The 14,908-nt window shown below is 49.3% G+C and overlaps 1 protein-coding gene across 5 annotated transcripts in view; it reads left to right on the top strand.

Moving 5' to 3' along the window:
• LOC133122099 (B-cell lymphoma/leukemia 11A-like) overlaps positions 1-7,518 on the top strand; it is a 67,325-nt gene extending 59,807 nt beyond the window's left edge. Inside the window, exons 3-4 of one of the 5 annotated variants that reach the window (XM_061231806.1) lie at positions 5,448-6,031; positions 6,086-7,518. In XM_061231806.1, the coding sequence (XP_061087790.1) occupies positions 5,448-6,031; positions 6,086-7,510 (2,009 nt within the window). In that variant the 3' untranslated portion in view covers positions 7,511-7,518. Of the gene's footprint in view, positions 1-5,447 lie in introns of all 5 variants that reach the window. The other 4 variants (XM_061231808.1, XM_061231809.1, XM_061231807.1 and 1 more) reach the window with 4 other exon arrangements.
• The last annotated feature ends 7,390 nt before the right edge of the window (positions 7,519-14,908 follow it).

Here is a 14,908-nt window from a genome sequence, read left to right as displayed (position 1 = left end):
GTCCGGGTAAATGTAGTGTTGTGGTGACCTGTCCTTCAGAGCTGTCTTCCGCAGTGCCTGATTAAAAATGGCACCTTCACGGTGTGCTGTGCAGGGCGTGTTTTTTCACCGACTCTAAAATGTCCCCCCCCCTAAGAAAAGGATTTTGACACTCCCTGGAAATCTGGCTTTCCCCCCGTGCTTTTAGCTGGAAACGTTCCTGCCGCTTATTAAACTCCATAAAAGGTCCATCGTCTCATTTTGAAGTATTTTACCGAATGGAATAAAACAGGGAAAAAAAAAAAAAGAAATGGATGATGATATTGCCGTATTAATGTGTGTCTGGGCACGTAATGAATCTCATTCGTCAACTGACGGCTCCATAAATTATTTAAATACGTTTACGAAAATACACGTATTCATGCATTTACATGTGCCTGTTTCAAAGCATTTGGCAAGCGTAGTTTTATTTTATTGATTGTTTTAGTAATTCCCGATTTAGATTTGATCTAAAATAAAGGTATTAAAGTGCCGTTTATCGCTGCTCTGTGCGAACGCATTTGCTCGAACCATTGGAATGAGGCAAAACAGCAGCCGTCCTTAGAATGATAATGGAAAAAAATACATCGCGGGTCAAACCCCATGCAGGTGGCAGCAATTAACTGTAATTTTGTAGATTGTAATGATCCATAATTTACCAACCAATGATGGCCTTTTCCAGCAACCCCCCCCCCCCCCCCTTACCCCCACCCCCCACTCCCACCCCCGTATAGAAAGAAAGACACAAAATGGCAGCTTTTGATTTTGAAGCCATGCTTCAGCTGTTTGGGTCTTGGGAGAGGCTGTCGACAAACCGTGGCATTGGCGGCGTGGTGGTGTTGGGGGGGGGGGGGGGGGTGATTCAGGGAGGGGGGCGTGTGGGCGTCTCTCCTCTCCTCCTCCGCCTGTCCCAGAATGCCGTGCGTCTCCGGGCTGGCGCGGAGCCAGCGGGCATCGCCGAACGGCTCGCCGTCCCCGCTTCCCGCCCGCCCCGGCTCTGCCGTATCGAATTCTGCCGCCCTGAGGCCCTGCTCGCATTTCTCCCCGCTTGGCGTTTCTTTTTTTTTGTGCGTGTGTGTGTGTGTCCAGGTTTCTCTGCGCAATATAAATTATCCAAATATCCGTTTTCCTCCTTTGAGTCGGCCATTTTGTGCCGTGTAGACATGCCGTGCCGCGTGAAGCCGTAACGGAATAGTGTGTAATGGAATGTGTGCGGAGCGTGTGTAGTGGATTAGTGACGCGAATGAATGCTGTGCGGTTTTCAGGAGCAGTGTTACAGTGTGCGGTTTGTGTGCCGTTATTATTCCCCACAGACAGCGTACGGATGCTCCGTACCTAGGCCCGAGACCGCTTATATCGCTTGTACTTTCCGTGTTCATTCTCCCGCACTTTGTGTGTTCTCCTCTTTTCGTTTTATCTCCTTCCCTCCTTTATTTACGAGTGCGCGTGACCCTAGACGCACACACATCGCGCTCCCTTCGCCCGTGGGTGGGTTCGGAGCGCTCCGCGTTCAGTAGCGTTCCCGAGCCGTCCCCGTTCGTCTGCGTGAAAAGGGGATTATCCCGAAAACGCGGGCCGTCCTGTCCGGGCCTGGTCAGAAAGGGCTGGTCTCGCTGCTCGCTTTGCTGCCCGCGGAAGGCTTCAGAAACCCCTCCAGCTCCACCGGGCTCCTACACGCGGATGAAAGGCAGCGTATCGCTGAGCAGAGAGCAGCGCTTTGTTGCTCCTGTGCCTCCGCTTTGTGTCTGCCTTTCTTTCTGTTATTCTTTTTCTTGTTTTTTTTGTAAAAGTGTGAATAGAGGAATTTCTCAACAGCTTCTCCCACAAAGATGTATTTTTTCCTCTGTGTGTGTGCGTGCATTTTTGTGCGTGTATGTGTGTATCTGTGTGTATGCATATGTGTGTGTGTGTGTGTGCATATGTGTGTGCTTTTGTGTGTTTGCGAGTGTGTGTGTGTGTAAGGTACATGTGTGTGTGTGTGTGTGTATGTTTGTGAGTGTGTGTGTGCGTAATGTGTGTGTGTTTGTGAGTGTGTGCGTAATGTACTTGTGTGTGTGTGTGTGTGTGTTTGTGAGTGTGTGCGTAATGTACATGTGTGTGTGTGTGTTTGTGAGTGTGTGCTTAATGTACGTGTGTGTGTGTGTTTGTGAGTGTGTGCGTAATGTACGTGTGTGTGTGTGTGTGTGTGTGTGTTTGTGAGTGTGTGCGTAATGTACTTGTGTGTGTGTGTGTGTGTGTGTTTGTGAGTGTGTGCGTAATGTACATGTGTGTGTGTGTGTTTGTGAGTGTGTGCTTAATGTACGTGTGTGTGTGTGCGTGTTTGTGAGTGTGTGCGTAATGTACGTGTGTGTGTGTGTGTGTGTGTGTGTGTGTGTGTGTGTGAGTGTGTGCTTAATGTACGTGTGTGTGTGTGTGTGTGTGTGTTCGTGAGCGCGTATACACTATTTTAAATGACTGCGTGACCTGTCATTTTCAGAGGAAAGCGTAATCACAGCGAGTCGGGAGGCGCAGACGCGCGTCCCCGCTTTAGCTGCGCCGCTAATTCGTCGATTCCTGGCCACCATTTCATTACTCAGTGATAAATATCCATTTCACTCGGCGCGGTGCGCGGGCGGCCTTTCGCTGACCTCTGCGTCCGCTCAATCAGACGGGGCCGCACGCGGCTGCAGTGACCCCTTTCTCCTCTCACCTGCCGAGGCCCTGGCGTTTACAGCACTTTACGGAAAATGCCTTTTATTTAGGGCTTTACCCACTGTAATTACCGCCAATGTGCCGGTCGCGCCGATTGCTCTGTTTACGGTCCCGAACTGCCCGTGGAAGAATTAAATAAACGGGAGGGAAGTTGCCAGTGCTTATGGGATCATCGGTCACCGGAATTAATTTTATTGGGCTTACAGTATTTATTTTTTTAAATCTAGGTTACCAGCTGAATAATCTGAGTGAGTGAAACTGGATTTTTTTTATCGTGATTTTTCGCAGTAAAAAATTCAATTAAATTTTTCAAGATTGACAGAAAGACACTTTACTGAGTAACAAGAAGGACAAACACCAGGCCTGAACCCCCAAATAGCAAGTACGTGAGGTTAAAAAAACAAAAGCTTGATTTGGGAGACATTTCTTGTTTCTGTTCCCCGTGAATCAGAGACCATTTGCGTCCACACCTTTGAGTGCGGTTATTAATTATGAATTACATCTAATATGTAATACAATAGCTCAGTGAAAATAAGTGCTCTCTCTTCGCACCTTTCAAACAGATCCGCCCATGTCGCCTCCCTTCTGTGTTTGGGAGAGCGTAATTGGTTTTCCGCGGCACTCCCGGGCTAATCTGTGCCCAGAATTCCTGGGTGGGAGCGGGAAAACCCGGAGCGCCGGAGCGGAACGCGAGCGGGATTCGCGGGAACGCCGTCCGAACCTCAACCGCAGGGCGACTCTCTCCCGCGGGGCGAACACCGCCTCCGTACCTGTGGGGGGGGCTCGAGGGGGACGGGGGACGGGGGACGGGGCACTCGCTCCCTCCTAAAAGCATGATGAACAATCACAAGTCAGAATCAGACTCCACCTTAGTGAGCAGGCTGGTTCCTCCAAAACTCTCGACGATGTGTGCTAAAAGTTTATCAATATATCTGTATTAAAGTATGATATGTACCCTGTATAGTTTCAAACTGATGAACTGCTAAATTGTGCTAGAATTACTCAGCCAGGTGGCGGGGGGGGGGGTCCCTGTCAAGGACACGGGCAGAGCAAGATATGACTGTACAGCTGATTTCTCCGGGACTCTCGATGTTTTATGCCAGAAGTGTATCTATTTGACCAAGAACATTAATTATAGCTGAGCTTATGAAAACGCAAGAAACCACAGTGAAAACTGTTGAAATGAGAGCAAAGAATGCTACGTACATTTACTCCCTTAGAAGAGAATAATCAATCAAATGTTTAGTATGTCTGTAAAAAATGTCGTGTCTAGGAAACGACAACGTCCGTCGCAGACCGCCTCTCGTCCGGCTGGCCTGTTTATTATCCAATCGTGTAAATGTGCGGGGGGGGGGGGCGGGCCGGGCCCGTTTAATGAGATTACGGACGCATTGTGGGGCCAATCACAGGCCAGCGCCATTCAAAGTCAATTATTGCTTTTAAATGCGCCTTGGCCTTGGCAGTGGCGGGGAATCATTCATCCTGTAGGAATGTCTTCACAAGGACTCCTGGATTAAAAACAATATTATGTATATGCACGCGCACACGCGCGTAGTGAATTAATACGATTACGGGCTGCTAAGTCTCTGTTTCGCAGACATGGCACGCCACACAGTTGAAAAGCACGGGTAGGTTAAAATGAGGCGGGCTTTAAGGCCTTCGTCTGTGAAAACTCCCCGCCCCTAGAATGACCGGTCACGGCCCGGTGTCAGCCGCAGCGGCCTCTGTTTTTCGAGACGTTTTGTAAACACTGCGCTCTTTCAGAGTTGCGGCGGGGTTCGAGGCCTGTTTGTGAGGACAGCGTTCTTGTTCTTGCGATGCGAGTTTTACGGGTCTGCTGGGGTGAGGGGGCGGCCCAAATCGTTCCATCGTTGTACCCCCTTCAGGTCCCTCGTCTCCGGGTGATGAGCCGTTCTGCGTAGGGTTCATCATGGCCGAGTCTGAGCGAGCTTAGCGTGTGCCTCTTGATGGCACCGACCCCGATTCCCACACGCGTGACCCTCATATGTGCAACTGTGTGACGACAGGAGAAACGAACCCCAGGGCTCTAAACTAACCATTTTTATCAGGGGCCACATGTGCTCCGAAGTTGAAAAATTTAGGAGCACACTAATGCATCTAAATTAGGAGATGTACTCCTAAATTATTTGCCCAGTTAGCACACATCAGTTCTTCAGGAGCAAATCTTCCTAAAATGGGAGCACTAAATCCCGCTGCTAAACTTTGTGTCTGTGTGAAGGAGTAGTTTAAACACAAAGAAGTAGTGGGATCCTCAGACCTGGGTCAAATACGTAATTGTTTTGGATTCAAATACTCTTCCGTGCTCGATTGGTTTTGCCTGGCGCAATTGAGCCAACCAAGAGGACCAGAAGGCGGAGTTTGCCCTTATTGAAAGTACTTCATAGGTTCAGATGCACAAGACAAGCTCAGTAAAGTGTAGACAAGTATTTGAATCCAAAACAAGTACATACTTGACCCAGGTCTGGTTTAAACACAAAGATGTTGAAGGGGACAGCGGGATGCTAACGGCATTGCTAACGGCGATGCTAACGGTGTTGCTAACAGTGATGCTAACGGTGTTGCTAACGGTGATGCTAACGGTGATGCTAACGGTGATGCTAACGGTGTTGCTAACACTGATGCTAACGGTGATGCTAACACTGATGCTAACGGTGATGCTAACAGATTTGCTAACGGTGATGCTAACGGTTTTCCTCCTCCCTGTCTGTGTCTCTCAGGTAAGGACGAGCCCAGCAGCTACACCTGCACCACCTGCAAGCAGCCGTTCGGCAGCGCCTGGTTCCTGCTGCAGCACGCGCAGAACACGCACGGCTTCCGCATCTACCTGGAGAGCGAGCACGGCAGCCCGCTGACGCCCCGCGTGGGCCCGCCGCCCGGCCTGGGCGCGGACTGCGCCTCCCAGCAGCCCCCGCTGCACGGGCTGCACCTCGCCGACGGCGGGCCCTTCAGCCTGCTGCGGATCCCGGGCTCGGCGTCCGGCCGCGAGGGGGGCCGGTACCCCCCCACCCCGCCCCTGTTCAGCCCCCCGCCCCGCCACCACCTCAGCCCCGAGGACCTGGCGCTGGCCTCCCACCACCACCCGAGTGCCTTCGACAGGGTGCTGCGGCTCAACCCCCTGCCCCTCGACCCCCCCGCCATGGACTTCTCCCGGAGGCTGCGCGAGCTGGCGGGCAACCCCTCCGCCGGGGGGGGCGCGTCCCCCCCCCTCTCGCCCCCCGGCCCTATGCAACGGCTGCTGCAACCATTCCAGCCAGCGGGAGGCAAGCCGCCCTTCCTGGCCACGCCCCCTCTCCTGCCCGCCGCCCAATCGCCGTCCGCCGGCTCCCAGTCCACGCCCAATAAGCAGCAGCAGCAGCAGCAGCAGCCGCAGTCGGCGAGCCAGTCGCTGAAGAGCAAGTCGTGCGAGTTCTGCGGGAAGTCCTTCAAGTTCCAGAGCAACCTGATCGTCCACCGGCGGAGCCACACCGGCGAGAAGCCCTACAAGTGCCACCTGTGCGACCACGCCTGCACCCAGGCCAGCAAGCTGAAGCGCCACATGAAGACCCACCTGCACAAGTCCTCGCCCGGCACGGTCCGGTCCGAGGACGGGCTGTCGGCCGCCAGCTCCCCCGAGCCGGGCACCAGCGACCTGCTGGGCAGCGCCACCAACGCCCTCAAGTCCGTGGTGGCCAAGTTCAAGAGCGAGAACAACTGCATGCTGCCCGAGAACGGCGAGGAGGAGGAGGAGGAGGAGGAAGAGGAGGAGGAGGAAGAGGAGGAAGAGGAGGAGGAGGAGGAGGAAGAGGAGGAGGAGGAAGAGGAGGAGCTGGAGAGCGAGGGCGGCAGGAACGACTACCGCTTCAGCCTGAGCCTGGAGGCCGCCCGGCACCACGAGAACAACGGCGCGGGGCGCCTGGGCGGGGCGGAGGACGGCGTGCCCCGCTCGCTCCCGGAGGGCGTGCAGGGGATGGGCCTGGCGGCCAGCATGCAGCACTACAGCGAGGCCTTCGCCCAGCACAAGAGGGGCGTCCTGCGGGCCGAGAGGGAGCCGTCCCGGGACATGTGCGACGACGACTCGCGTTCGGACCGCGCCGACGAGGGCTCGGCCGTCAACGGGCGCGGCTCGTCCCCCAGCGAGTCCGCCTCGGTCGGCCTGTCCAAGAAGCTCCTCCTGGGCAGCCCCAGCTCGCTCAGCCCCTTCTCCAAGCGCATCAAGACGGAGAAGGACTTCGACCTGCCCACGCCCACCATCCCCAACACGGACAACGTCTACTCCCAGTGGCTGGCGGGCTACGCGGCGTCCCGCCAGCTCAAGGAGCCCTTCCTGAGCTTCGGGGACTCCCGACAATCGCCCTTCGCCTCGTCCTCGGAGCACTCGTCGGAGAACGGGAGCCTGCGCTTCTCCACGCCGCCGGGCGAGCTGGACGGCGGGGTGTCGGGCCGCAGCGGGACGGGGAGCGGGGGCTCCACGCCGCACCTGGGCGGGCGGCCCAGCTCCAAGGACGGCCGGCGGAGCGACACCTGCGAGTTCTGCGGCAAGGTGTTCAAGAACTGCAGCAACCTGACGGTGCACCGGCGCTCCCACACGGGCGAGCGGCCCTACAAGTGCGAGCTGTGCAACTACGCCTGCGCCCAGAGCAGCAAGCTCACCCGCCACATGAAGACGCACGGCCAGATGGGCAAGGACGTTTACAAGTGCGAGATCTGCCAGATGCCTTTTAGCGTGTACAGCACCCTGGAGAAACACATGAAAAAGTGGCACAACGACCGCGTTCTGAGTAGCGACATTAAGACCGAGTAGAAGGAGCTTCGGGAGAAACCCCCAAAACCTCAACCCGTCAGCCGTCCCCCCCGTACCCCTCCTCCCAACGTAGAGATTCCCCCCCACCCCCCCTTTCACCTGTTTCTCTAGTCCAGTGGAGGATGATTCCCTGTGCTTGGCACCAGGGCAGCCCCCACTTCCTGTTCCCATCCCTCCACCACCCCGTTTTCATTTTACCGTTGAATGCATGATCTGTATTGGGGCAATACTATTGCATTGACGCAAAAACTTCGAGCCTTTCTCTTGTGCAATAATTTACATGTTGTGTAAAACTTTTTTTCTTTCTTTTTATTTTTAAAAAAAAATTTAAGACAGCATGTTCGGTATGTTTTGGCTACTTTTTAAAAGAAATTGTCTTTGATTGGTGAGTTGTTGAGTAATGTGTTGCCGTTTTCTTGTTATTTTCTATTTTTTAAAAAGAGAGAGAGAGAGAGCGAGCGAGCGAGCGAGCGCAGACCGTGCGAACACATTCTGTCATGCGCATCACGGTACAGCTTCGTGTCGTGACATGGAGGTGAACAGTCTGTCGCTTAACCCTCGGTCGGGCAGGGAGTCGCACTTAAACTGATCTTTCTAAAAGATTTTCGTCCACTTGGGGTTAAAATGATCAATTGGACTATTTACTAAATGTGAAACAGTGACAGCCTTGACTTTCTAAGCAGAAGAAGAGGAAAAAGTCATTACATTTGAATTAGTACTATCATTTGGTAAAACAAAAAAAAAAAAAAAAAAGAGTGCCTTGGATATCTTGAAACTGCATTGGTAAATTCTCCTGTTTGCTCTAAGCTTGGAGTCTCAGCTATATACTGGAAATGGGTCCGCTGGATCCGAAAATAAGGTTCTTGCATCAAGTACCTGACTGCTATGGTCAACTGTGACTTACGAGAAAAGGACAGTGAAAAAGAAGCAAAAGACATTTCTAGTTAATCATCATATAGCTACCTATAATGTGTATATTCTTTAAATTACCACTCTTGTTTACTGGCATGGTACATGCTGTGTGGGGTTTTGAACTTTTATGTTTATTTTTTGTTTGTTGTTGTTGTTTTTGTGGTACCGTACGCAATGGTACTGTGACTTTTTTCGAATCCATGATCTTAAGCTCTTACGACTTTTACTTGGTTGCTTTTAGTAAAGGTTTTGCAGTTCTTTTAAGTAGCACAAAGAAACGACGTGGCTGCTTGGATGTTGGGGGTGTGGCCCAGGCAGTATTATTTAAAATCAGAGGGCATTTTAATTCTGAAAAGATGAACTAATTGGGGGAATTCCAGGAATTAAACGGGAGATGGCTGGAGCCTCTCCCGTCCTTGATTCGCAAGTGTAGCGTTTTAAATAAAAACAAAAAAAAAAAAAACCGATTTTCTTCGTGATGATTAACTATGAATGGCTTGTACGACGAAATTGAGACCCTTGAAATGAATTGTGCTCAGAAATTGCAGTAACTACACCTGTGCTCCTTAAAAAAAGTGCAGAAAAGCAAGAAAGGTTTTTTCACTTTTTCATACATGGCGTGTTGTTTGTGTTGACATGAACGAGGACTCTTTCATCGCGTCAGCCCCAGTCGATGTTCACAATAGCACTTGTCACTCTTCCTGGGAGCCTGTATCTGTCTCTCTAATCAGAGGTACAGTGGTTGAGTATAAAATAAAAACCGCTCATTTATAGGACAATTAACTGCACTGATCAATTTTCCCTGTTTACAGGTATTACACTCAAGGGAAAACTTGCTATAACGATAACAGCTCAACGTGGTGTCATTGCGTGATGTAGAAACGAGTAAAAGTGAGAACCTGTCGCCAGCCATTTTCCCCCCAGAATGCCGAGCGGTTTGCGCCGCAGGTATCAGTGCAGTGACGGGGCTTTTCCTGCTTTTGAATGAATGATCCGAACTTGCTGCTGACGCGGCAAGACCTTTTATTTGTACACTTTTTGAGAAAAAAAAAACATATTAAGATGACTTTTGTTTTTCAAAAATGCTTCTTTCTTTTTAGGAAACTGTATTACAGTTGTTTTTTTCCCCTCTTTGTCTTGGTGGACTTTGTTATCTATGATTTTTATTTTTATTTTTTTGCCTTGGCTTTTCACAGCTCTTCAGGTTGAACAAAACTTGCAAACTTGCATCGGGGAAAGGTTTAAGATTATATATAAATATATAGAGAACTTAAATATAGGAAAATGCACACTCTTGTCGATTCCTATGCTAAAACACATCTATGGTCTTCTTTTTTCTGTATTTCTAGAATGGTATTTGAATTAAATGTTCACCTAGTGTAGGCACTATAGTATTTATATTGAAGCTTGTATTTTTAACTGTTGCTTGTTCTCTTAAGGTATCGGCGTACCTTCTTCGGTAGTGGATAAAAAATAAAATTAAAAAAACGACAAAAAAAAACAAGCTGCCACAGTATATTTTTTTAATTTGGCAGGATAATATAGTGCGAATTATTTGTAATGTTTTAAAAAATGAAAAGGAAAAAAAGTGATATTATGTGGCATTGTATAGATAAGAGGCCATTTGATGGTCGCATCAGGCTGTCCGTTGAGAATGTCCACACTAGCGAAAAAAACAGATGGTTGTACATATCTTTTTTTATTCCTGTTCTGCTGCCGTTCCGTACGCAGTAATGCAAGCCGACGTTGGGTTCCTCCATAGTGTATTCTGATGCTCCTCCTCTCACCTGACTACATTCCAGCATCTTAAAGAAAAAATATCGCCATATGCAGAAAAATCTGACAATAAATAAACCAATACATAAGTAAATTAATAAATAAATAGCATTTAAAATAAGAAGAAAAAAAAAGGTTTTGCAGTTTTTTTTTTTTTTTCATTGCCAAAAACTAAATGGTGCTTTATATTTAGATTGGGAAAGAATTTCATATGCAAAGCATATTTAAAAAATAACATGAAATTGAAATAACGGAGCAGCCCGCTTGAGTTGATACTTTTTTGTAAATGGCAATGCGGAATATTTTGTTATCAGTCTTTTCTAATCCTGTATTGAAAGCTGTTTGTTGTAAAACTGAACTTGAACTTTAGCCTTTTCAATGGGAGTCACTATTTATTATAACTTCTGTGCGCTGTTCAAAACAGAGGCACATAAATGGATCTTTTTGTTGTCTTTTTTTTTTCATTTTGATTGACTTTATTATTTTTATTTTTTTTGGTTTTCGTTTTGTTTTTTTTAAATGGTGACCTAAGGTTGCCGACAAACCCTGCTCTTTTTGTTTCCGGTCTGTGTTGGAGATACCACTGTCTCTGTGATTTCGGCAGTTGTCTGCATTACCCTGTTCACACACCCATTTTGTCCTTTATTGAAACAAATGAAAAAAAAAAGAATAAAAAAAACATGAAAGCATATTTGCTGCAATGGTCTGTTTGTGTGTGTGTGTTCGGGCGGGGGGGGGGTGTAGCCTGAGATTTAAACACAGAAGAGACAGAGCGTCACTGAAGTTCTCCGGTATTTGTGCACGTATTTGTGAGGTTACACGTGTACGCTCTCAGAAATAAATTTTTCTTCTTCAAGGATTTCAAATTTAAATTTCTCCCAAAGTACAGTAATGTGTAATCTCCTTGGGAGTAAATGAGTAGATTGTAGTAGTCCATCGCAGGGCACACACACCATTCACTCACACACTCATACCCACGGGCAATTTAGACTCTCCAATCAGCCTAACCTGCATGTCTTTGGACTGTGGGAGGAAACCGGAGTACCCGGAGGAAACAAACACGAACACGGGAAGAACATGCAAACTCCACACAGAGAGGCCCTGGCCGACCAGGATTCGAACCCAGGACCTCCTTGCTGTGAGGCAGCAGTGCTACCCACTGCACCATCCGTGCCGCCTAATATATAATATATAATATATAATATAATAATATGTATTGCTGGGCAGGGCTATAGGCTACCGCCACAGTGACAAGCATTGGTACCTTTTTAGTCACTTTTTGTACCTTGATGTCTGCGAGTGTCTGCACATGCTCATTGTGCCTGTCTGTCAGAGGTGTTATAAGTGCTCTGGTGTAGACAGAGGTGAGGCCGTATCTCCCTCTGTCTCTCTCCATCTGTTCCTCCTTCACGAGGCCTCGTCCCTTCACCCGTGCAGTTACAGAGTCCAAGGCCGCCCATCCCCTCGCTAGACTCCTGCAGCCCTGTCCCGTTTCCCCCTGAGGCTGTTTGTTTTGACTGGACGGGCAGGCGAGGGGGGGCGTGGTCATGATGCGGTTCCGCAAGGTCATGTGATTCAGCGCCTGGTGCACTGACTGGACCATCTTTCAAGCACAGACATGCGTTTCAGCTTCCCGAGTGGGTTGGCGATCGCCCTGTTCTACGCAGTTCCCCAGAAGTCTGTGTCTGGTTAACGCAGGCAGGGTGGCTGAGCTGCATACTGCTGATTACTCCCCTCTGCCATTTGCCTGAGACCAAACCGGCCTAGTTCTCCTGATATAAACAAAAACCGGTAAATGCCGAAGTTTTAACGCAGACACAGTGAGGTGGTTGAATAGCGAATGGTAAATGGTTGGAATTTATACGGCGCCTTTATCCAAAGTGCTGTACAATTGATGCTTTTCATTCACCCATTCGCACTCACACTGGCACTCACACACCGACGGCGATTGGCTGCCATGCAAGGCACCAACCAGCTCGTCAGGAGCATTTAGGGGTTAGGTGTCTACGCTTGAATAGGTCACGCTTATACACGAGCCAACCCCAGAGAATCACACACAACATCCCTGGTCTGCCCGTCGTTGCCACAGTAAGTCATGTTCCTCCAGGCCGGGGTGCCAAACTCCAGTCCTCAAGGGCCGCAGCATCTGCTGCCTTTTGACGTGTTTCTGTATGAGTGATCAGTTTGAGTCACTGAGGGCTCCAAACAGCGACCCTCCAGGACTGAAATCTGAGGCCCTGGCGCTACATTATTCCATTACATTACATTACATTATTTGCATTTGGCAGACGCTCTTATCCAGAGTGACGTACAGCTGATTAGACTAAGCAGGAGACAATCCTCCCCTGGAGCAATGCAGGGTTAAGGGCCTTGCTCAAGGGCCCAACGGCCGTGCGGATCTTATTGCGGCTACACCGGGGATTAGCACCACCGACCTTGCGTGTCCCAGACATTTACCTTAACCGCTACGCTACAGGCCGCCCACATGATGAGGCCCCAGCGTCTGGAGACCTCTGGAGGGTCTGACCGGCTGCCTCCCCAGCCTGCAGACAAGGACCATCGTGCCGTCTCGGGTCGTTCGTCCTCAAGGTGCCGGTGAAGGAAACAAAGCCGCGTCACACCAGACGCACTCGCGCAATAACAGAGGGCGAATAAACCCGGCGTCCTTTCGTGGCCATTGATTCCCTGCCCTTTGTTTTTCAATAAGTCCTGGTGAATGGGTTCGTTTGAGCAAGGGCCTCCGACCGCCCCCGAAGACGGCCACTTGTGCTAATGAGGCCCTGCCGTGGGTAACAGGTGTGAGGTGTGAACACAGACGGGAGCTTCCCCCGCTACATGGAAAATATTTTCTTTCCGCCGTCTTACTAATCACTCCTGGCCAGCGTTTCCCCGTTAATAAAGTTGGGGGCCGTGACACAGGGTTAATGAAACAAAGCGGCCGGCGGTTTTAACGCGGTTATAAACACACGGCCGTAAAGCACCGCCGAGATCTGTTCAGCCTTACTAGGCCCCCGCAGAAAGGCATTAACAGAGAAATCCTATCGCAGGAGACGCTGATATTAAAATCAGTGCAAGCGCTGTACACTGTACGGTACCTATCCGGTGATATTCCCTTCCAGTAATACTTTCTGAACGATACTTCAGAGTACAGTATAATTATCCTCATAAAGATTTATTTGGGTTTTTGGCTGGTTGTGTGTTTAATTTGGAATTTATTTGCTCTGTTTGTAATCCTGTTGCGATGTGGCGTTGCCTGCTTCCCCCGCTCTAGATGCAGAAGAACAGCGCTCCCTAAACATGGATCTAGATCACCCTCGTGTGCGTAGGCCATTCCCGTAGGAACTTCGTGTTTTTAAACAAATGCATGTCTAATATGAACTGACCTCACATAAATCTTCTCAATCTCACTTCCACCCGTTATGTCCATTCGCTAGTAACTTCCACTCATCAAACGAACATGACTTTCCCACTGAATGGAAGACTTGTTTAATGATTATAGGTGTTATAGTTGCTTACTATGATTCTAGATAAATATACTTTTAGTCCGTATTTTGACCAAGCAGAATACCCTTAGGACAGAGCTTAGCTAAGATGTTTTTAACATATAAAACATTCTTAAAGGCCTGTGCAAATACTCACTGTTCACGTTTATTTACAATTTTCACAGGAATTTAATCACATAGTTAATTTATCCGTCAAAAACTGAGCCACGGATCTAAACTCGCCAACCCTTCATCTCCATCAAGGAAGGCAGAATGTGTTTTTTTAACATAACTTTGCTGCGTCGTGCAGTCTATTTTGTCACGGCTTCTCAGAGCCCAACGTACTTTCCTTCCCTCAGCCAAGCCTGGAAGGCCGCAGCTTTTAGAACTAGACAACTAATTGCGACGGGTTTAGCAAACTAGCTAGCTCAGTAATTCAGATTCAGATACACGTATTTCATAAAACAACATTACAGAAAAGCCGCCTGCGAAGTTGTATGTACAGTACACATAATCTGTGGTTGGCTGAGCTGAACCTGCTGCCTTCCAGACATCACTGAGGGAAGGACACTACCACGGGCCTCCGTGGACTGGACGCTACACGCTAGTGAAGGCCCGCCCAAACAGAATTATCTCTGTTCCCAAGCACCAGCGCAGTGTCGGAGCAACAGGAGATAAACTCACCGACGGAACAAACGCCCCCCACCCCAAACTCCCCCACCCTGAAGCGCCTCATCGACTCCTGGCGGTTGTTAAACGGCAGATAAGACAGGGTGTAAAATTATTGACAGTGCTGTAGATACTCTCCCCCTCAAAACCTTGAGGGAGGCTACCGCGTATCATGGAGGAGAAGGCCGTGCTACAGGATTATTCGCCCCCGCGGATTACGGTCTTAAGAATGGGAGTTCCTACGTCTGTTTCTAAAAGGGATAAGAGGTTACCGTCCGAATGCGGGCGGGCGGTGTGAGGTGGACCAACGTGCTGGCTCAGACGCATCATTTCCTGTTATTCCGGGTCACTTCCTGAGCTGTTCACACCATTCAATTTGTCCTGACCCTGGTGAGAGGGGGTTCTTTGGGTACATGTCAATACTTGTATCCTCCACCTTCAGAAATAAAGTGACAAGTGGAGGTCATTGTTTTGTTCTCCAAGGATCAAATTAGTAAAGTAGTAAAGTTCTCTTTGGGTACAAAGTAGTATGGTTTTCAAGACAAAAAAGTACAAATAA

This window comes from Conger conger, chromosome 2 (assembly GCF_963514075.1).
Source record: "Conger conger chromosome 2, fConCon1.1, whole genome shotgun sequence".
NCBI classification, from domain to species: Eukaryota; Metazoa; Chordata; class Actinopteri; order Anguilliformes; family Congridae; genus Conger; species Conger conger.
The sequence above is the reverse complement of the archived record's forward strand: the minus strand, read 5'-3'. Positions and strand labels throughout refer to the sequence as shown.